At 38.5% G+C, this 23,413-nt stretch overlaps 1 protein-coding gene across 2 annotated transcripts; it reads right to left on the bottom strand.

Annotated features, from left to right (window-relative positions):
- Positions 1-5,055: 5,055 nt before the first annotated feature.
- On the bottom strand, positions 5,056-23,413 carry EMC3 (ER membrane protein complex subunit 3). Of its 2 annotated transcripts, none has more exons than XM_011370575.2 (8): positions 23,095-23,413; positions 13,955-14,012; positions 13,534-13,627; positions 12,050-12,154; positions 11,038-11,119; positions 9,154-9,233; positions 8,292-8,374; positions 5,056-6,259 (listed from the first exon to the last, which is right to left on the bottom strand). In XM_011370575.2, the coding sequence occupies exons 1-8, from the start codon at positions 23,247-23,249 to the stop codon at positions 6,131-6,133; spliced, it is 786 nt and encodes a 261-aa protein (XP_011368877.1). In that variant the 5' UTR covers positions 23,250-23,413; the 3' UTR covers positions 5,056-6,130. The 2 variants fall into 2 exon arrangements, with proteins under 2 accessions (XP_011368877.1, XP_011368876.1); XM_011370574.2 differs by lacking the exon at positions 23,095-23,413 and adding an exon at positions 20,318-20,635.

Here is a 23,413-nt window from a genome sequence, read left to right as displayed (position 1 = left end):
TTTTCTGGAGATTTTCTTGTTTCTTCCTTCATTTGAGAGATGTTCTTCTGTCTTTTCATTTTGTTTGACTTTCTACACTTGTTTATATTAATCAGACAAAATAAGTATCTCTGCCAGACTTGAAAAAGTGGCCTTATGTAGAAGCAGCCTCTGCATAGGCTGTGTGTGCCTGGTTTGCTGGATGTTTTTGGCAGGCCAATAGGAGCCAAGCTGGTGTCCAGGGCACTGGCCCCCCCACCAGCCAGAGGAATTCCCTGGGTGCAGAGGCCAGGTGCATGTAGTAATGCCCTGTCGATCTTGCTTGCTCCCTTTGTTCGGGGCCAAAAGGGCTCCATGGATATGTCTGGGAACGTGCTGCAGTAACCTTGCAGGTAAGCCAGAGCCCTAGATAGAGCTCCAAGCCACCCTATGGAGGTGGAGGGGTAAACAATGGCACCCACCAGAGAGCTTCCACAGCTCCCCGGCTTTCTCTATATAGTCTCTTTCTTATTTATTGTAGAGAAAGGGTCTTATATACAAGGGACCTCTCTGTAGGCTGTATGTGCCTGGTAGTTTTGGGAAGCTAGTTGGAGCCAGGCAGGTGCTCAGGGAGCCTGGAGCACTAGCCTGCTGGGCTGAAACAGCTCCTGGCAGGGATGCCAGGGGTGTGCGGTGACATCTTGTTTCTCCTGCTTGCTCCCTTTGTTTGGAGGCAAAAGGCTCCAGGTAGTGTAGCTGGGCACTCCCTTCTCTGAGGTGATCTATTTGGGTGATCTGAAGCACCCAAATAGAGCTCCAACCTCCCTATCGAAGTGGAGGGGAATGTAAATACTGACACCAGCTTCTCTGGCCCAAAGAGTTCCCACAGCTCCTGGAGGGCTCCCAAGGCTTCCTAGCTTTCTCTATGCAGTCTCTCTCGTTTGTTGTCCAAAAGCTGTTCATTCAGCCCTCAGTTGTCTCGCAGGAGGAATTTTTCTCTACAGACTTGTATACCTGAGTTTGATCATTGGAGGTTTTGAGTTCAGTGTCCTCCTACTAGTGTTTATTATTTGCTTCATTTTCTAGGCATCTATCATTAATTCATCTTTAATCTTTCTTTGAAGTGAAAAACAATCTGAAGATTTGATTTCCCATCCAGATAAGAATTTCACAAAGACTCATAGAAATCTACAGAACAAGCACATTGTTTTCCAACAAATAAATGACTTGAAAAAAGGGGTGGAGAGGGGAAACTGTTATAAAAGAGACTTAAGAAACATAGCAGTCTAATGCTACGTGGGGATCTTGGTTGAGGTTGTCATTCAAACAAACAGACTGTGAAGCCATTTTAAGATAATGCAGGACATTTGAACATGGATTGGGCTTTAGAACATACTAAGGAATGTCTAATTAGGTGAGATAATGGCACTATGGGTTATGTTTCTTAAAATCCTTATCTGTTAGAGGTACTTATGAAAATATTTATATGTAAAATGATATTGTAACTGGAATTTACTTTTAAAACATTCCAGAAAAAAAAGAGATTTGGGAAATACATAAAAGATTGGCAAATATTGATAATTATTAAAGCAGGGTGATGGGTACACCATCATATTATTCTCTCTAGTCTTGTGTGTTTGAAATTTCCATAATAAAAAAATTAAAAAGGAAAAAGAAATTTACAAAAAAAAATGGGAGAAAGAAAAATGTTACATGGGGCTGGCTGTGCATTTTGTGAGCTGATTGCAGAAATAAGACATTTTATTTATTGGGTACTAGCCCATCATGGAGGGCCACAGATATAGAACCCAGGTTTCTGAACCCTGATTTTCCCAGGTTGTCTTTAGTGAGGCAGAGTCAAAAGATCTGGAAGAAAGGTGGGGAGGTGGGACCAAGGTGAGAACAGGGTTAGCATAAGGGGTGGCAGGGCCTGGGGATTAAAGCACATAAGAGGCTGGCTAACCCCTAAGGCCCCTCTGTACCCAGCTGTCTCCTTGATGCCCTCCACCTTCAGTCTGGCTAGCCTACAAGAGCCTCTCATAGCCATGATGAGAGCTTGTTGTCAGCTGCCATGGACTTATGATCCTCCCCACCCTTAATAGCTTTAATGAGATATAATTCACATACATAAAAGTCACCTCCTTAAGATGTACTATTTAGTGGTTTTTAGTATATTCACAAAGTTGTACAACTATCACATTTAATTTTAGAACATTTTCATTGCCCTCAAAAGAAACCTATACCCCATGAGCAATCACTCACCAGTCTCCTCCCCCTAAGCCCTGGCAACTACTAATCTATCTTCTCTGTCTCTATGGATTTGCCTATTCTGGACAGTTTCTAAAAAATAGGATCGTATGTTCTTTTTGTGATTGGTTTGCACTTAGTGTGTTCCTTAGGTTTACCCACGTTGTAGGTTGTGTCAGCATTTCATTTTTTTTTTATTGCTGAATAATATTGCATTATATGGATGTACCATATCTTATTTATCATTCATCAGTTGATGGACATTTGGAGTATTTCCACTTTGGCTATTATGAATAATGCTCGATGAACATTCGTGTACAAGTTTTTGTGTGGATAGATGTTTTCATTTTTTTTGGTACATATCTATCTAGGAGTGGAATTGCAGGATCATAAGGAAACTTTATGTTTAACTTTTTGAAGAACTGCTAGACTGTTTTCCAATGTGGCTGCAACATATATCTCCTTTTCAGAAATGGGAAGACTGAGTTAGTGCAAGAAAACAGGAGCTAATCATCTAAATGATCTCAACACAAACCCCACTCTCTGCTGACCTTAATATCATCTGTCACCCCAACACCCCCATGCTTACTTTATCCCTCCATTCTTTTCTCCATCCAGCAGCAAATCTCTTCACATTAGTACCTCCCAAGGGCTCCTCACTGCCACATCAGGATCAAGTTCCCCTCTGAGGGATGATCTACAAAGTCTCTGCCATCTAGCCTTGCTTTTTTTTAAGCAGCTTTTCTGAGATATAGTCAACATACCAACTGCTCACCCACTTATATTGTACAACTCAATGCTCATCACATCTTTTTATTCTCTGCACTTCAGGGTCACTCATGTCTTATTTCAGTTTCATGAAAACCCCATTGCCTTTGCTTTTGGGGCCTTGCACACACTGTCACCTCTGCCTGGAATACTCTTTCCTTATGTATTTCCTTGGCCCTATATATATTTCCCTGTGATCCTTCATATCTTGAGATGACACTTCTATTAGGAAGGCTTCCCTGACCACCCAGGCTGGTTGGATGACCTGTAGGATATTCCCACAGCCTTCGCCAGATCACCCCTGTAATGGCATGTGACATAGCAGTCTTAGCCTTTAAAGTCTGGGAGTGTAACTTGTTCATGTGCAATGTCCGGCAGATAGTCAATAAATATTTGTTGAGTGAATAGAAAAATCTGAAAATATCTAGCATGGTGCTTGGTATATTGTAGAAATCCAATAAATGTTTGCAGACTCCATTGCCTACTGGGACAGGGGCAATACCTCCTTTGGGAACATTCCAAACAGTATGGGTGATTAAAGGGTAAAACATTATTGTTTTTTCTTGCTTGCTACCTATGCCACTTTCTTTTGACAATTGCACCCGTTTTCCTTTAGGGAATTACCCCATCCCACCTTTAGTCCTTGCAGTCTAGGTGGGGCTAAGCAGTTCCTGAATTTGCACGTGAACCAAATCAGGTCAATTTATCCTGACTTTTACTGAAAATTTTCAGAAAGGGGTGTTTTCACTGGAATTATTAAGCTGGTATGTTAATGAGAAGACAGACTGCCTGAGAATAAAAAAAGCAGACTTGAGAAAAATGAATCCCGATGACATCTGAGGCCCTGTATCCAGCTGTATCTGAAGCCAACAGACTATTGGACATTTTAGTTATTGAATCAATTTACATTTCTTTTTAAGAAAATTACTTAAGCCAGATTGAGTTCAGTTTCTGTCACTTGGAACTGCAATATTCCTCACATAGTTAATAATCCTCCGTGTCTTTCACAAATAAGCATGTTCAAAACACTCCTTATAGACCAGAGGAATCACACTGACTTTTGCCCCTAAGCAAAAGTTTATCTACTTTCCTCAAATCTGTCATCATTACTTTCTGAGTTGTGCTGTACAATCAACTGTCAATATTTAGCCTTCCATGTAAGGTACCTTCCACATTATGATCACTATGTGGACATTTCAGATGATCTTAAATGGTTTTCGGTGATAAGCCCAGGTTGATGGAAAAGGTAAAATGCGCATTTAGTAGTATGTCCCTAACTGAACTCTAGGAAACACCCACGCTAAGCATTGTTCCCTGAATTTGTGTGCTGGTTCTGGGAAGAACCTGCTAAAAACAAACTTGGCCTTTCCCTTTGACTTGCTGGTACCAAGGACATGTGCATTCACTACCAATTGTGATGAGTTAGAAAAATCTCACATTTTACCCACCCAACTTTGCTACAGGGAAAGACGAATTGTATGGGTGAAAGGCAGAATGAAATGCTCTGAGGATGTCTTGTAGGAACTAGGGTGACATCACTCAATCACCAGTTACTTATTGCATTACCTGGACCTTTCTGTACATATCACACCACTCCCCACGTTCCTGCAGTTCAATGAACTGTGGACATTTTAATCTGTAGGCCTTTGCTAATCCTGTTCCCTCTGCTTGGGATGCCCTTCTGTACTAGAGAACTCTTTCAAGGCCCAGGTCTAAGGTTAGCTCTCCTGTGAGCCCTTGGTCCTTTAATATTTTGTTTAAGCAGCTATTTTAAATATTAGTGTTTCTTACCGTGGGTCCATGGGTCACTATGAATAGGCTTTGGAGGATCTATCAATACCTCTCAGGTTACCTGACAAATCTGTGTGTCTATGCCCATGTGTATTACTCTGGAGGAGGGTAAGAACTTCCACTAGATTCTCAAAGAGATTTTGTGACCCAAGGAAAGATTAAGAACCATCAGTTTGAAGGCAAGGATCACATCATTTTCACCTTAGACTCTCCAGCACTGTTCCATACAGACACTTATAACTGTTGAAAAGACTGTTAGTGACCTACAGAAGCAACACTTTTACAGGCAAAGAAGAGAAAACAGGATGGTTTAATTTGTAGAGTTAAGATTCATTTGTTCTTGATTACAGTGTTCAACATGCAAATTACATTCATCTCTTAGTACAGAAATGGCACCATGCCACTTCCCTTGGAGTTAATCCAGACAGAATTATTCCTGGGCAACCCTTAACTATGTGTCTGCCAGCAATTGCCCTCTCTCCCTTATTACAGTGATACGTAAACTCTCTCTTATGTAAAATAAGTGTGAAATGAGGTCTTTCGTTCAACTGAGTAGCCATATACAGTACAGCACCATTGATTTGTCAATGGATTTGATATATTCTGAACTCCAGATCAAGACCTCACATTATTTAACCTGTCTCTGATGATCCCAAAGGCACTTGAGAATCCGGCAGTGTCTCACGGTCACGGATTTTTGCTGGACAGTATTATGAGATAGAGAAGGTTTGCTAAATCTGTCCTGGCCCTGGGTATTCACTCTGAAAAGAGTTTATTTGAATAAGGTTTTGACACCTTTGCTCTTTATGTCATTCTGAAAGTTCCAAATGAACAACACAGGGAGCTTTACTTTGCTCACTCTAGTTCCTAAATTTTCAGTAATGAAAATGTATTACCTGTGTAAAGAAAGTTATAAAAATACTAACAAAAAATTAAAGGTAAAATGCAGGGTGTCTGGATACCAAGAAAACAGGAGTCTACTCTGGTTAGAAGTCAGGCTGATTACACAAAATAATTAGGTATAACTGACAACGCCTTTTCCAAAGACTGCATTTTTGCTAAGTTTTATATATTATCAGTAGCTTGAGTTTTCCCCCTTTCTCTGGCTTTCATTACTAGAGTCACCAGATGGAAAATTTTCAATATTTTAAAAATAGCTGTTTCTGGGTAAGTTACCCAGCAGACATTCCTTGTATTTCCTCTAGTTTCAAACATAAAGGGGAACCGGCTCAGACAAGAATGATCCTTGCTATACACCCGCCAGCTCATGCATCCTCCTTTTTATTCCAAGAGGCTTTTGCTCAAATGAAAGTTACAAGGTTAAGCACTACTCTGAGTTCCTGACACAGCTATCCCTGCTTGGTCTTCAAAAAATAGAGGTCTGTAATTCCTTTTTGAACATGCCTTCGAAGTGGAGGTCTTTGGCCATGAGCTCCTCTTCGACATCATCTAGTGCCCACTGGTGATCTGTCAGCTCCAAAGCTTCCCACTCTGTCTGCAAAGGAAGAGAACACCAGGGCAGGGAGAGACGGGCTGTTACTAAGAGCAGTGCTGACCTTTCATGAACATCTACTCTGGGCTAGAAGCTGGGTTAAGCTATTTACATGTATAAACTCATTCAGTCCTATGAGATAGGTACGGCTATTTACCCTGTCCACTCCCACCCCCAATTTACAGACAAGGAGACTAAAGCTAAGAAAAGGTAAAATAGTTGTTTAAGGTCACTGGAGCTAGTAACTAATTACATTTCTCAGTCTATTAATGCTGGGTACTTTGCCTTTAATTAGTGGGCTTTGAAATATGCTTTAAGAAATTTAACATGTAATATTAATGTTAGCTTATGGGTATTTTTTTAAATATAACAAATGGCATAAAATTCACTCTTTGAATATATGCAATTTAGTGGTTTTTAGTATATTCACAAAGATGTGCAACCATTACCAGAACATTTTGATGACCAGAAAAAGAAACTCCATATCAAATAGCAGACACTCCCCATTTTCCTCCTCCCCAAGCCCTTGGCAACTACTATTTTACTATCTGTATCTTTGGATTCATCTATTTTGGTCATAAATGTGACCTTCTGTTATTGGTTTCTTTCACTTAGCATGTATTCAAGGTTACTCCCTGTTGTAGCATGATTCAGTACTCATCCCTTTTTATGGCTGAATATTCCGTTGTATACATTTCATTGTCCATACATTATATATATATATATACCAAAATGTTCCATTTTGTTTATCTGTTTATCAGATGATAAACATTTGGATTGTTTGTACTTTACTGACTATTACAGTGCTCTCGATATTCTTGTATAAGTTTTTGTGTGGACGTACATTTTTAATTCTCTTGGTTATTTACCTAAAGGTGGAATTGCTGGGCCATATGGTAACTATTTTTAATTTTTTGAAGAAAGGCAAAAAAAACCCCCTGCTTTCCAAAATGGCTTCACCATTACCAGTGAAGGATTCTAATTTATGAGGATTCCAACTTCTCCACTTCCTTGCCAACACTTGTGATTGTCTTTTATTATAACTATGAGGAGTGGATGTGAAATAGTATCTCATTGTGGTTCTCATTTGCATCTCCCTAATGGCTAATGGTGTTGAGCATCTTGCATCTTTTCGTGAGCTTATTGGGTATTTATATATCTTAGTCAGAGAAATGTTTATTCAAAACCTTTGCCCATTTTTTACTTGGGTTGTCTTTTTATTGTTGAGTTCAAAGAGTTCTTTTGTCTGAATATTTGATCCTTATCAGATACGTGATTTGCAAACTTATTTTCTGATTCCGTAGGGTGTCTTTTCACTTTCTTGATGGTGTCCTTTGAAGTACAAAAGTTTGTTTTGACAAAGTCCCATTTATCTATTTTTCCTTTCATTTCTTGTACTTTTAATGTCATATATAAGAAGACATCATCTAACCCAAAGTCACAAACATTTGTACCTAAGTTTCCTTCTAAGAGTTTTATAGTTTAGCTCTTATATTAATGTCTTTGACCCATTTAAAATTTTATTATTAAAGAAGATTTTTTTTGTCATGGTAAGATATATATGTAATTTTATATATCACATAAAATTTGCCACTTTTAATGACTGTATGTATAAAATTTTGTGGCATTAATTACATTCACAATGTTGTGCAACCATCACCACTATCTATGTCTAAAATTTTTTATCTCCGGAAACCAAAACTCTGTGCCCAATAAACAGGAAGACTATTCTTTCTCTCACTGAATATTAAAAAATATTCCAAATGTTTATACCTAGTGCCTCTGATCGGACTGTTTTTACAACTTCATTTACAGTACTTAAATTTGAGTGAGCCTTTAAAAACTAGTAAAAGTACCAAGAATCTCCAATGTACTTAACAGAATATTCTCTCAGGAATAAGAGACTATTTTTGTTAAATTTAAATTTAAATGATAGAACCATACATAGTACACTCAAGTCAGGGAACCCATCTTTAAAGTAACTCTCTAGTAATGCCTTTCTGAGCTTCAGTGAAGGTGGAAGAAGTGAGTGTACCTTGAAAGCTTTGTTGGTGTCTGCGGGCATGGCCATGGCTGCTCCAGTCATCTGCTCCTGCATCATCCGTGACTGGTCGGCAGCTGCAAAGTAAGACGCACCTACGTGAGTGCTAGGGCTCACCATTTACCCTTGAGGAAAAATGTTCCTGACACAAAACTTACAGATCCTCAATAGTGAATTAGAGAACCAGTGATAGATGCACTGCCTTGCACTGGCTATGTGACCCCAGGAAAGTCACATTACTTTTCCTGAGGAATGGGATGATAATAGCAGGAAAAGAAAGATAACTAAAAGAAGTACTAAACTTTATTTCGAATTTAAACCATAATAACAGCCACCAGTTATTGAGCAACTACTATATGCCAAGTCTTATACTAAGTGCTTTACATATTCTACCTCGTCCACTTTTAACAACCCTGAAGTTAATTATTAAAGCCCCTAATTTACAAACAGAGGATTAGAGTGCTTAAGTAACTTGGTTGAGGTTCCGGCCATTAAATAAGACAGGTAGGACTGATACTGGCAATAACTCCACTCAATGAACTAACTGATCAGACCAGGCCTTCTTTCAGCTTCAGGTTTACAGGATTACGTTCTTGATGCTGAATCCCTCACATGAGGTTATAAGACTTTGGGAGACTACTTATTTTCCCCATGACTGCCAGGGAGAATTCAGATCTCCAGTTTGACCCTGGCATTTTTAAGACTACTCAGAATACCTTAGAAACTTAAGAACAAGTTTAAAAATAAAGCATTGTATTTAACTATACTAATAGCATAGCCTACATGATTTTTCTGACCCTGGCATGGATGATTCATCTATCGAAGTATTGCTTATTAAACCTGACATGCTCCTTACCATTATCTTGGCCCAGAATCAGAGAGTAAATGCTCCGAAGCCCAAAGACATTGAGGAAGTACCAGGATGCAGAACTCACCCTAGCAAAGCAAAAGTGAAACAATGTAGGAAGTTAAGTTAGAATTAAGGTAGTTCACACTTCTCTACCACCCAAAGTTGTTCAGAATATGTAAAGAATCACCTGCAGTAAGCTATATTTATTCAAAGCACAACCGCAGAAGAAATACGAGTTGTGAAGGCAGCCTTACAAATAGTTATAGCTCATTGCAGGCAATCTGCTACTTATAGCTGTGTAATAAACTCTTCTGCCTTCAGTAGCAGGTACTGAACTCACAACTGGTGTGCTTCTATTTAACCGGGGAATGTTAAGCTTTGCTTCATTTAATTTTCCTTTCTACATAACAGGTTTTCAAACCATTTACTACTTTTAATTATAAAAACAACACACACTTGTTATATATAATAAATGCAAAAAATACAGAAGTACATAAAATAAAAATTAAAAGAGGCCTCCTGTCCTGAATTCCATTCTTTATTGGAAACCACAAGTGTTGGTGGGTTTCATACCTACAAGAAAGGATTAGAGTTTATTTTCAGAAAATACTTGAAATATTGAAGACTAGCTACTGGGAGAGCCATTCCAAGTTTTGAACTTTATCACCAAAGCTTAGGTTTCCCACCTTGCCCCCATAAAACAAATATGCTCGAATATAATACAAACTAAAAGGAGTATGAGAAGAGATACAGAGACAGAAAGAATCTATACTTCATTCCAATACTTGGGTCACACAACAGCAGGAGTCTATTCTGGTTACTCCATCAGGCTGCAGGTGAGTAAATGGCCTATCTGTACATAATGTTTCAGATCTATAGCTAACAGTAAGCTAGCCATATATCTGCATTCCAGTCTCCTTTGTCCACATGAGCATGTTAGTCACATATCTGCCCAGATGCTGAAAAAATATAAAAAAGCTTCTCTCTAGCTTTTTCCCACATAAACTTTTTGTTTAGCCCAAATGAGACTGGAAGGTCAAAGTTTAATAGAGTCATGCTACTCATAATAAGTACAGCTTTTCTCTACTAGTAAAACTGTGCACAGCCAAGACTCTCCCAGCACATGGTCTGTCCTGCCCCTCCCATACAATCAAAGACTGCTTTGCTCAAACTGATTACCACTGGTGACCCTTGTTGCCCATTCTCCTCCTCCTCCTGTCTGGCTTCCTTTTTGATGCCAGTCTCTGGAAGCCACAGACAAAATAGTCTGGAGACCACACGAAGAAGGACTACTGGGTTCTAGATGCTATAAGAACTTTTCAGATTTTGGGTTTTATTACTCTGCTATAAAAAAATAGAGTGGTAAATAAGACACAAATGCTAGATTTGGACAGACTTTGTGGTCAAATCGCAATTCCTACACTTAATTCATAGGGTTGTTATGAGGATAAACTAAGATAATATATGGAAAATACCTACCACAGTGACCGGTACCAATGAAAAGGATTAATGTTATTAGCACTAATGTATTTTGGAAAAAATAATACAAACATCCATTCCTATAAGTTCCAGGGTATTGTTAAAAGGTTTGCCTGGCCAAAGCTCCCAGCTTTATCTTAGATAAATGAGTACCTGTTTGGGATGGATGCATCTACTATTATACTCCTAAGCCCGAAGCACCTAGAGAAAAGAGGCTGACACATTCTTTCCTGTTGCAAGACTCATGTAAAAGTTGCCATAATCCACCTGTGGCATTCTGAGTGGAGATTCAATGAGAAAAACTCCAAAACCTAATTCCAGTGAAGTATGCAAACTGGACATCCTGTTCTTTAAGACATACCAGTTCTACATTTTGGTTTGTGTTTTTACTAAATAAAAAAAAGTTCTTACCAGGATGCATCTAATGTGAGTAGTTCAATTCCTTGCTGTAGCATAGGCTTAAAACGGAGTGTCAGTGGAAACGGGACCTTGGCTGTAGAGAAGAAAGAAAAAGTTCACAATCACTCCTAGCTTCCTTATATTTAGAATAGTTTAAGTGTGAATGCATATATTCTTTCCCAGAGGAGGTGGGAACTCTTGTTGCCATACAGAGTTTGGCAAAAGATTTCTACAAGGGCATTTGTGTCACTTTCTGAAGAAATAACAGTCAAATGTCACTCTGCTACAGTACCTAGAACAACACCAGCTTCTCTACTGCTTAAGAAGCAGGGACTTAAAATGAGCTGTGACCTAAATTCTCAAAAGAAACTTGCACTAATCCATTCAATCTGAAGTGGAATATATACACAGATCTATATTACTAAGAAACTAAATTAATTTAAATCAAATCAAAACAATTTATAAACAAATAAACGCCTAGAAAATGAAGTCAAAATAGAAATGGGCTTCCCTTTATTCAACTCCAGTAGAACACTAAATTAGTTTCAGATATAAACTAACAAGTCATTCATGTGAATCCCTATTGGTAAAAAAGCATCCACATTATTAACTTATAATTAGTTTGCAATAAGAACCATAAAATCATAGCATATTAATTTTTTTGTTCAAAGACTGTTATCAATTTCCACTACAGCAGTGGTCCCCAACCTTTTTGTCACTGGTGCTCTTATGAGAATCTAATGCCTGATGATCTGAGGTGGAGCTGAGGCATAATGCTAGCACTGGGGAGTGGCTGCAATTACAGATGAAGCTTCGTTCACTTGCCCACCACTCACCTCCTGCTGTGAGGCCTGGTTCTTAATAGGCCATGGACCAGTACCGGTCCAAAGCCTGGGGGTTGGGGACCGCTGCACTAGAGAACATAGGACCCACGATGTTAGTGTCTCAGCAGCACTTGAATCTCTCTGAATAGGGACAAGGGAAAGGTGAAGTAAATCTCAAGTCTTCTAGGTCTGTAACTTACTTGTGACAAAGCCTGAAAATGTCATGTTGATCCATCCACCAATAAGAATCATAGGGAGAACATTTGTTACATTGCCCTTCATCATGTCTGTAAGCATAGTGGGATCTAAGACAAAAACACAAGAGACCACTACATTTTACCACTGTTGGTGGGGACTTCCTCCTGATTTTCTGTAAATATTTAATTTATTTGACAAAGTAATACTAGTTCATTGTAAAAATTCAAAGGACATACAAACAGGATGTACAGTTCTCTGAGCCCACTCTCTAAACAATTTTCACCATTTGTTGCGTATCCTTCCATCTTTTTATTTATACACCCACACAAAGAAATACACACATATACACACAAGTTTCTCTCTATATATACAATAGAAGTATACTATGCTTACTATTCTGCTTAATTTAAAATATTAATATATTGTGAATATCTCAACATTGGTATAATATCTCCATTATTTTCAATGTCTGCATAGGAATCCACAATGTGGTCATAGTCATCACTATTGGGTAGACCTACAGATTGTTTCCAATTTTTTTTTGGCCAATAAACAATGCTGCCAACAACTACCTTGTATATAGATCTGCATGATTATGTGTTTCTGTAAGAGAAACTCTTAGAATTTCTAGGTCAAGGGGTTTGAACACTTAAAATGGACAGATATGGTTAGATTGTCCTTCAACAACAGTGAGAGGGCCTAACTTCCCATGATCTTGACAGTAACAGCTTTGGTCAAGCTTTTTAAGGGCTAGAAAAGACATTTGTTTTAATTTGCATTCCATGTATTTTAGTGAGGTCAAGTATCTTTTCATTTATTTACTGGTGTTTTGTTTCTTGTAGGTCTTCCGACAGATTTACTAAAATCAATCCTAGTACCTTCTGTCTGGGTTTAAAATTGCTCGTTATGTTACCTAAAGAAATGGGTACTAAAATGAGGGGGCAGTCAACAAAGAATAATACATATTTTGTTTTACTTTAATGATGCTGTATTTTTCACATGAATGGGATCAGTGTAAGTAAGAAATCTGGTAGAACAAAAATTGTAAGGTGGGCCAAGCAATCATATCTGACAAAGAAATGGCTGGTCTGGGGAAGTAGTAAGTCATGCAGGCAGAAGCTAGGTGGCCATCTGTGAGCAACAGGAGCCAGGCACTGGGTGGGAGCTGGGACTGAAATGCTTTTCCAACTGTTCCACAGAGCCCTGGGTCCTGAGGAACAGTAAAAAGGAGAGACCCAGGGAAATGGCTCTAGCCACCCCAAACCCTCAGCTGAGAGCTCTTTTTTAAAAATCCACTTTATACACTGGAGTTCCCAGAAGATTTATTTGACAAAGAGAACTCCACCTCTGTAGACGATCTTTAAGGTCCCTTAGATTACTATCTTCTACAATTTAACATTTAAATCAAATGACATCCTTCTTGCCTCCCTTTCTCCCACTCATTTTAAAAATCTTTCTTAAAGATGAGAGAAGGTAATGAACATACCAGTCATAGGAGAAGGAGGCACTACCTTCCTTTTAGTTTTTTTGAAAAATCCATCCTCCGGGTTGTTGAAGTAATATTTTCGTGTCAAGAAAGACTAGTAGAAAAAAGAGCTTTTTAAGTTTTAGAACTGCGACAGCAAATTGTCAAATTATTCCCCAGAGATTTAGTCAGAAAGCCCTTAGAATATGCTGTTATACTGAGCTAGCAGCCTATTTGGCAGCTGAGCTGACATTTTAGCTGAGTCACATTTAAAAACAATTTCCTAAGAAGGGCGAGGTCACAATGACAGCAAACACCACCAGGCCACAGCTTAATTCGTGACTTGCCAGCCTTCAGTTTTCCCCAAAGAGTCTCCTTATAAAAGATATCTACTGCCCTCAACAGTGAATCATGAAGCTTTTAATAAAAGATAAACGAGTACCTGTTTGGGAATGTATTTTCCATTTTCCCTGAGGACTCTGCTTCGAATTAGGACTTGACTGAAAAATACAACCAAGACAACGAGATTTTAAAAAGTGAAACACTAGAAGAAAATGAGAGAATGAAGTAGAAGACCTGTTTAAACACAAGAAAGGGCCTATTTGGCAACAGTCCTGTGCAGAAACTTTTCAAACTACAAGTATCCTTAAAACCAATCTAACGTATTTAACCCTAAAATCAGGTCTTTCAAAAGAGCACTTTTCAGAAGCGACTGTGTTTCTAAACAAAGATTTCTGAAGAAGGCACATTTTGAACACACAGCTTTTCACTTTATAATGAGCTAAGAAGGAACTGTCTCTGAGTGAAAAGAGCAGCAGTTGGATGCTACTCAGAAGATTTAGGGGCAGGAGGAGGCAGGAAGGGTGAGGATTGAAGCAGGGACTTTTCAAACCTCACAGAGAAATGAATACAGGACTTGACAGGGTTGTTATCTGTCAGACAAATAGAAATCCCACCCAGGATTCAGACTGTTAGTAAGCTCTCAATAAACATTTATTGAATTAATAAATAAAATTATTTGGTGCTATTTGAACATAATTGATCATTATAGATAATAGAGTGTAATACCATAATCGGGTGGTGCTAAGATATCACAACGGTGATCAAAATACTAATTTTTTCTAGGTTTTCAAAAGTTGTTTTAATGATGGGGAAAAAAAGCCTCCTTAGGTTAACAGAAATCCTTAAAAAGTGAAAAAGATTATAGACAGAAATGAACACACAAAAAACTGTGCTTGGTTTTCTTTCTACTCTTCAGTATAAACCACCTGCTCTAAGCAGTCTGTCAGTATCCTTAGGGTCTCCTTGTCACCTTATGCATATTCTAGCTTCTCCATATGCTGGGAATTCTCTAGTGTCCCTCTCCTTAACCAATTGTACTCCATCATGACTTAGCCACCTTCTTCAAGCCCCACCTTCTCCATGAAACTCTTCCCGATGCCTGGCACCCTCATGGAATTCTCTCTGATCTTCTTCCTTCTGCTTTGTTATACAGTACAATTGACTGCTCCATACACAGACTTACAGAGGTGACATGTAATATGTTCTGTTCTCTGGGAGCTGGTCTAAAGCTATTCAAAGTGTGACCTATGTACCAATACTGATCTGTGATGAATTAAGTACAGACATTGATGGTAAGGGTTTAGAAATTTTTATAGTAATTTGACATTGTCACAACATCCAAATACATGATCAAAATACTTTATGAAAGCATCAGTCTGTGATAGACTGGAAATTAAAAAACAAACAATCAAAAAAACTGGTACTTTACCAATGACAGTTTAAGCAGCACTGGGTCTAGAATAATGGGTAAAAATTTAAGCTCTGCAGTTGGACAAATGGGTTAAAATCCTGGCTCTGTCTCTTATTAGCTATGTGATCTTGAGTGAATCATTTAAATTCCCTATGCTTCCATTCCTATTCTGTATAATAACAGATTTATCTTCATTGAATAAATACTTCTTAAGCTTCTAGTGCCAAAAAATGAATATCTCATGAAGGTTAAAGTCTTGTGGGGGTAGAAAGACATTAATTGAATAACTATAGGAATAAATGTGAAATTCACCTCTTATGTACTATGAAGGAGAGATGAATGGTATGATGAGAATGTACTCTATACCTTGAATAATTACTCCTTTTTTTTCCCTCTCCCAATCCCCAGTAACCACTATTCTACTTTCTGTTTCTATGAATTTGACTACTTTAGATAGTTCACACAAGTGAGTTCACAGTTATTATCTTTTTGTGCCTGGTTTATTTCACTTAGTATAATGTCCTTAAGGTTCATTGATGTTGTAGCATGTGACAAGATTTCCTTCCTTTTTAAGGGTCCCACTGTATTTTAATCTTTATCTTAAGAGCAAAAGGGGAAGGAATGGGAACCCGTTGGTGGGAATGTAAATTGGTACAGCCATTATAGAAAACAGTATGGAGGTTCCTCAAAAAAATAAAAATAGAACTACCATATGACCCATCAATTCCACTTCTGGGTATTTATCTGCAGGAAACAAAATCACTAACTTGAAAAGATGTCTGCACTCCCATGTTCACTGCATCATTATTCACAAATAGCCAAGATGAATGGATAAGGATGAAATATTATATATATATATGTGTGTATATATATATATATATATATATATATATATGTATGTATATATATGTAGATATAATGAAATATAATTCAGCCATGAGAAAGAAAGAAATTCTGCCATTTGCAACGACCTGGATAAACCTAGAGGACATTATGCTGAAGGAAATTAGCCAAAGACAAATACTGTATGATCTCATTTATATGGAGAATAAAAAAAAAGTTGAACTCATAGAAACAAAGTAGAATGGTGGTTACTGGGGATACAGGAGATGGGGAGATGCTAATCAAAAGGTACAAACCTTCAATTATAAGATGAATAAGCTCTGGGGTTTAACATTCAGCATGATGACTATAGTTAAAACTGTGTAGTGTACTTGAAATTTGCTAAGAAAGTAGGCCTTAAGTGTTCTCACTACCAAAAAAAAAAAAAAGGTAACTATGTGAGGTGATGAACATGTAATTACTTGGATTGTGGTAATCAATTCACAAAGTATACATGTTACATTGTCATGTTATATACTTCATTTAGCTGTAAAATTGGCTGAAATTATGACACATGCTACAACATGGATGAACCTTGAGAATGTTATACTAAGTGAAATGAGCAAGACACAAAAGGACAAATATTGTGATTCTACTCAAATGAGATAGCTAGAACAGTCGAATTCATAGAGACAGAGAGTAGAATAGTGGTTACTAGGGGCTGAGGGGAGGAGAGAATGGGGAGTTATTATTAATAGGTTCAGAATTTCTGTTTGGGATGAAAATACTGTGGAATTGGATGGTGGTAACAGTTGCACAACAATGTGAATGTACTTAATGCCACTGAATTATACATTTAAAAGCTTACAATAGTAAATTTTATGTTATGTATATTTTACCAAAATTAAAACAAAAAAGAGCAAAGGGGAAATACTGAAGTATTTTAAGCTGAATTCTTCATATATATTATCTCATTTAAAGTGATTACCACTGTACTTGGCACAAGATAATGGTATCTATTATTTTCCTTTTGCATGTTTTATCACTTGAACTGAAACTTCCTGAGAGGAGGGTCTTGACTTTGTCTTATTTTGTACCCACTGCACAGTGCAGGGCACATGGTTAAGTCAATAAAAATTTGTTCACCATAGATAATTCAGGACTTCTACTGGCACTGTGATCAAATTCAGCTAGATCTCCTATATGCTGCTAAGCAATTTTGTAGAACTGGGATTGAGAATCATGAGCTTGAGGCATTTCAGGCAAGCTTAAATTATCCTGTATATTCTGAACTCTGAAGCCTGCAAATTCTGTAAGAAAATTTTAATTTTGCATTTTCATTTCCATTAATATCTAAAAATAAGTCCTTGTACTGGTTCTAAAGATAGAGCTTCTCTTTGCAAGCAGTATTTTGCAACTGAAAGACATTACTTAAAATAAAACTTCAGTTTTCAAAGTCAGTATTTCTCAAACTGGAGTTCTATATGCTTAAAAGATCTGTATTTTTTTTTCCTTCCCAAAGAGTCAGTGTATTCTTCAAGCTTGAGAACCACTTTTTACATACATATTATCCACAAATATGGTCTAATATACGTTATGTATTTTTCAGTTTGGGTTTATTTTAGAAAAATTTTAGTAAGATTTGAGGCAATAAAAGCTTAACCAAAAGTCCCATTTTGTGATCATTCAGGGTCCTGGAAACTTATACTGTATTTGGAGGAATGTTTTGCAACTAAAAAACATCATTTACCCCGGACTTTGGTCAGTTCAGAATCATGTGCTCAGTATTCTATCCAAGCTCAAATGATGGCCTGGTGGGATACAGTCATACCATGTCCTAGCTGGTATGATCTAACCACCTCACTTAAGAAATGGAGCAATTATGACCTGAGGGATGTTGAGTTTTTTCTAAAGCAGTGGTTCTTCATGGAAGTTGTACTGCCCTCTAGGGTGCCTTATGGAAATCTGTGGAACTTTTTTTAGTGTCAAAATGATGGGGTGGAGAAAGAGCACAAAACTGTCATTTGTTAGGGGTAATGGATGATAAGTATCCCTCAGTGCCGGGGACGGTTGTGAAATACAAAGAACTATCCCAGTCTCACAGTACTTTTGATCTCTCATGGAATTGTTTTTAATTATCTGAGCTTCATACCTACTTCCATTTTTCTGTAGCAGTTTGGGGGTGGGGAGGTGATTTTTATATATACTTAATTTCTAGATATGCAACCATTGAGTAAATATAGGGACAACTGCACTTTGTTTTGTTCACAACTTTATCAAGAGTAGTTCACCATTTAGAAAAATCACATCCAAGACAGCACTGTCTTCGGTGAGGTCTAAAGAGCTAACACATTCTATCAGTCTAAAATTGAATATGTCCCAATTATGGTGATTTTACAGCTAGGTGATTGTATCTGACTTCACTACACCTTCTAGGACTGTTGTGCACAAGCATTTATGAAATAGAAATTAAATTATTTTCCTTTTGTTTTTCCTGATTGTTACATTAGAGCATTATGTTACTTAAAAAAAAAAATGTTCTTATATGTAGAGTGGATCAATTATGAATTTACTTTTGGGTTAGAAAAGCGAGCTCTGAGTCTGATATCATTCAGAATCATCACTCTGAAACCACAGTGAACCAGGAGCAAAAAATTGTGGCAGAGAATCTATGAGAGCAGGAATTGTCAAGAGAATTTAACTTCAGAGTAAGACTGAACTGGGTTCAAGTATAGGCACAATATTTACTATTTTGGTTATTTTGGGAAGGCTACTCAACTTTTCCAGGCTTTCTTTTCTTCAGCTGTAAGTATGGATTCAGGATTATCTATTTCAGTATTATTTTGAGGACAAAATGAGAACAATTTATTGGCATCGATAAATAACTGAACACTGTCTGAACTCTCTCCACTTTGCATCTTTCTATAGCCTTCCTTTCTGTGGTGAACTGACGTCTTAAGGTTATCTTCTGGAGGTTGGTTCTGATTAGTTCTAAAACTCATGTCACAGAAAAATAATTGAGTGGCTGCTGTAATGTAGTAGAAAGAACTCCAGACTTGGGAACCAGAAGACTCGGTTTCAAGTCCTGAATGTCATCACGTGTGACCATGGAACCTCTTAAGCCTCAGATTCTATAAAATGGGACAGCTCTGAATTTTAAATAAGTTAACGAATGTAAGTACTTAGCATAATGCCTGGCATAGAATAAGTGCTTATAAGTGTATTAATATTCTCAGCATATTTGGGAAGCACAACTGAAAAGACAAAGCAGTGCTTGCCAGCCTTCAGTCATTCTCATTCCATAGGTATGATTTTTAGCTTATTCATTTAGCACTTGTACTATTAAAAACTTAATATTATATATATGTATATCAACTTTCCTACTTATATAGGTTTTAAAAGAAATCTTTACCAGCAAATGGAATATCAGCATTATTTTCCGCGGATAGAAAGTAACTATTAAATAAAATAAAACCAAAACATTATTAAATTTTAGCTAGATACTGTTGCTTGTGGAAAGTTCTGAGCCTGAGACTTGCTCTTTGTTAAAATGAGAGATTAATACGTGATAGGTAAGTGTTAAAGACATAATAACATCTATCTGAGATAGTCTCTGAAAATAATCAGAACGATTGGCTGAAAGTGTTTTTTAATATGGAGGGGGGCACACGTCTAGATACCACCTAAAATTATCTCAAATTATCTCTCTCCACGGATAAATACTGTAATGAAACACATGAGGAAGAAGTTGCCTCCACTCGAGTAGGGGAAATTATAATTATAACCCCTCAAATCTCTAAGGCAGTTTAACGTTGGTCAAGCACTTGGTTATTTGGTATATCAACTCCCCACCATAGTAGTTTGGTAAAACCAGTATAATCAATCAGACCAACCTTATCTATATATTTCATAGATAAGCCCACCGTGCGTTGTCGATTAGCCTAACAATATTAACAGCAACATTTTAAATGAGCACTTAATTCGTCCCAAGCCTTGTGCTAAAGGCTTTACAGACATTATCTAAAATTTAATCCTCATGCCTGCTCTATGAAGCATGTCCTGTTATCACCCCCACTTTACAGAGGACGAAAATGAACACAGAAGTAACTCAGCTCAGGTCACCCAGCCGGTGGGAACGCGATGTGAACCAGGGCAAACTAACAGAACCGCTGCACTTTCTCGTCCAAGGTCACGGGGAAGTGAAGTGGCCGGATCCGGGAGGGCGCTGACCTGTCGGAGACTTGTTCCTGGGTGAGCTTCTTGTCGCTCTGCAGCAGGATGGACACGTAGTGGCGGATCATGCCCACGAAGAAGGTGATGATCACGATGGGCAGGACCACCCAGAGGCGGATGTTGGAATCGAGCAGCAGCTCTGGCCCCGCCATCTTCACAGCGCGCCGGCTCCCGGCCAGGTGTACCTGGGTTTCTCTTACCCCGGGCGCGGGACTTCCCTTTCGAGTTTGCCTCCGGACTCTCTCAAGCCTTCAGCCTGGCTGACCGGGACCCTACTGCAGCCTCTGGCCTGGCGAACTGCCCCCAGTAGGGCCGCCCGGCCGCCTACTTCCGGCGCAGAAGTTTGAAGTCCCGGCGCGCCTAGGTGACGTCAAGGTAGCGTCGAGCCTGGCGGGAAAGTCGAAAACTAAGGGCGACGACGACTTGTCGGCGGGTAACTGGAGCAGCTGTTGTTCTCTCTCTTGGCGCCGTTGACCTCGGCCTTTCCCTCAAGGGCTCCGTGCCCTGAACCTCGGCTTCTTCATCTGGCCTACGGTGGGATAGTCCCCCAGGTACCTCCCTGCGTCGTTAAAGTGACAAAATGAGAAGAGTTTTTATCCCCAATCACTTCTCTAATGGTGAAATACAAAGAACTATCCCAGTCTCACAGTACTTTTGATCTCTCATGGAATTGTTTTTAATTATCTGAGCTTCATACCTACTTCCATTTTTCTGTAGCAGTTTGGGGGTGGGGAGGTGATTTTTATATATACTTAATTTCTAGATATGCAACCATTGAGTAAATATAGGGACAACTGCACTTTGTTTTGTTCACAACTTTATCAAGAGTAGTTCACCATTTAGAAAAATCACATCCAAGACAGCACTGTCTTCGGTGAGGTCTAAAGAGCTAACACATTCTATCAGTCTAAAATTGAATATGTCCCAATTATGGTGATTTTACAGCTAGGTGATTGTATCTGACTTCACTACACCTTCTAGGACTGTTGTGCACAAGCATTTATGAAATAGAAATTAAATTATTTTCCTTTTGTTTTTCCTGATTGTTACATTAGAGCATTATGTTACTTAAAAAAAAAATGTTCTTATATGTAGAGTGGATCAATTATGAATTTACTTTTGGGTTAGAAAAGCGAGCTCTGAGTCTGATATCATTCAGAATCATCACTCTGAAACCACAGTGAACCAGGAGCAAAAAATTGTGGCAGAGAATCTATGAGAGCAGGAATTGTCAAGAGAATTTAACTTCAGAGTAAGACTGAACTGGGTTCAAGTATAGGCACAATATTTACTATTTTGGTTATTTTGGGAAGGCTACTCAACTTTTCCAGGCTTTCTTTTCTTCAGCTGTAAGTATGGATTCAGGATTATCTATTTCAGTATTATTTTGAGGACAAAATGAGAACAATTTATTGGCATCGATAAATAACTGAACACTGTCTGAACTCTCTCCACTTTGCATCTTTCTATAGCCTTCCTTTCTGTGGTGAACTGACGTCTTAAGGTTATCTTCTGGAGGTTGGTTCTGATTAGTTCTAAAACTCATGTCACAGAAAAATAATTGAGTGGCTGCTGTAATGTAGTAGAAAGAACTCCAGACTTGGGAACCAGAAGACTCGGTTTCAAGTCCTGAATGTCATCACGTGTGACCATGGAACCTCTTAAGCCTCAGATTCTATAAAATGGGACAGCTCTGAATTTTAAATAAGTTAACGAATGTAAGTACTTAGCATAATGCCTGGCATAGAATAAGTGCTTATAAGTGTATTAATATTCTCAGCATATTTGGGAAGCACAACTGAAAAGACAAAGCAGTGCTTGCCAGCCTTCAGTCATTCTCATTCCATAGGTATGATTTTTAGCTTATTCATTTAGCACTTGTACTATTAAAAACTTAATATTATATATATGTATATCAACTTTCCTACTTATATAGGTTTTAAAAGAAATCTTTACCAGCAAATGGAATATCAGCATTATTTTCCGCGGATAGAAAGTAACTATTAAATAAAATAAAACCAAAACATTATTAAATTTTAGCTAGATACTGTTGCTTGTGGAAAGTTCTGAGCCTGAGACTTGCTCTTTGTTAAAATGAGAGATTAATACGTGATAGGTAAGTGTTAAAGACATAATAACATCTATCTGAGATAGTCTCTGAAAATAATCAGAACGATTGGCTGAAAGTGTTTTTTAATATGGAGGGGGGCACACGTCTAGATACCACCTAAAATTATCTCAAATTATCTCTCTCCACGGATAAATACTGTAATGAAACACATGAGGAAGAAGTTGCCTCCACTCGAGTAGGGGAAATTATAATTATAACCCCTCAAATCTCTAAGGCAGTTTAACGTTGGTCAAGCACTTGGTTATTTGGTATATCAACTCCCCACCATAGTAGTTTGGTAAAACCAGTATAATCAATCAGACCAACCTTATCTATATATTTCATAGATAAGCCCACCGTGCGTTGTCGATTAGCCTAACAATATTAACAGCAACATTTTAAATGAGCACTTAATTCGTCCCAAGCCTTGTGCTAAAGGCTTTACAGACATTATCTAAAATTTAATCCTCATGCCTGCTCTATGAAGCATGTCCTGTTATCACCCCCACTTTACAGAGGACGAAAATGAACACAGAAGTAACTCAGCTCAGGTCACCCAGCCGGTGGGAACGCGATGTGAACCAGGGCAAACTAACAGAACCGCTGCACTTTCTCGTCCAAGGTCACGGGGAAGTGAAGTGGCCGGATCCGGGAGGGCGCTGACCTGTCGGAGACTTGTTCCTGGGTGAGCTTCTTGTCGCTCTGCAGCAGGATGGACACGTAGTGGCGGATCATGCCCACGAAGAAGGTGATGATCACGATGGGCAGGACCACCCAGAGGCGGATGTTGGAATCGAGCAGCAGCTCTGGCCCCGCCATCTTCACAGCGCGCCGGCTCCCGGCCAGGTGTACCTGGGTTTCTCTTACCCCGGGCGCGGGACTTCCCTTTCGAGTTTGCCTCCGGACTCTCTCAAGCCTTCAGCCTGGCTGGCCGGGACCCTACTGCAGCCTCTGGCCTGGCGAACTGCCCCCAGTAGGGCCGC

This window comes from Pteropus vampyrus, unplaced genomic scaffold (genome assembly GCF_000151845.1).
Source record: "Pteropus vampyrus isolate Shadow unplaced genomic scaffold, Pvam_2.0 Scaffold171, whole genome shotgun sequence".
Lineage (NCBI taxonomy): Eukaryota > Metazoa > Chordata > Mammalia > Chiroptera > Pteropodidae > Pteropus > Pteropus vampyrus.
This window is presented reverse-complemented; position numbering and strand designations above follow the sequence as displayed.

Coding starts and splice junctions, on each gene's coding strand:
- EMC3 (XM_011370575.2), bottom strand. CDS start 23,249: ATGGCGGGGCCAGAGCTGCTGCTCGATTCCAACATCCGCCTCTGGGTG. Junction 13,628..13,954: donor GAAAATACATTCCCAAACAG/GTACTCGTTTAT, acceptor TTTTTCTACTAG/TCTTTCTTGACACGAAAATA. Junction 9,234..11,037: donor CTCACATTAGATGCATCCTG/GTAAGAACTTTT, acceptor TTGCTTTGCTAG/GGTGAGTTCTGCATCCTGGT.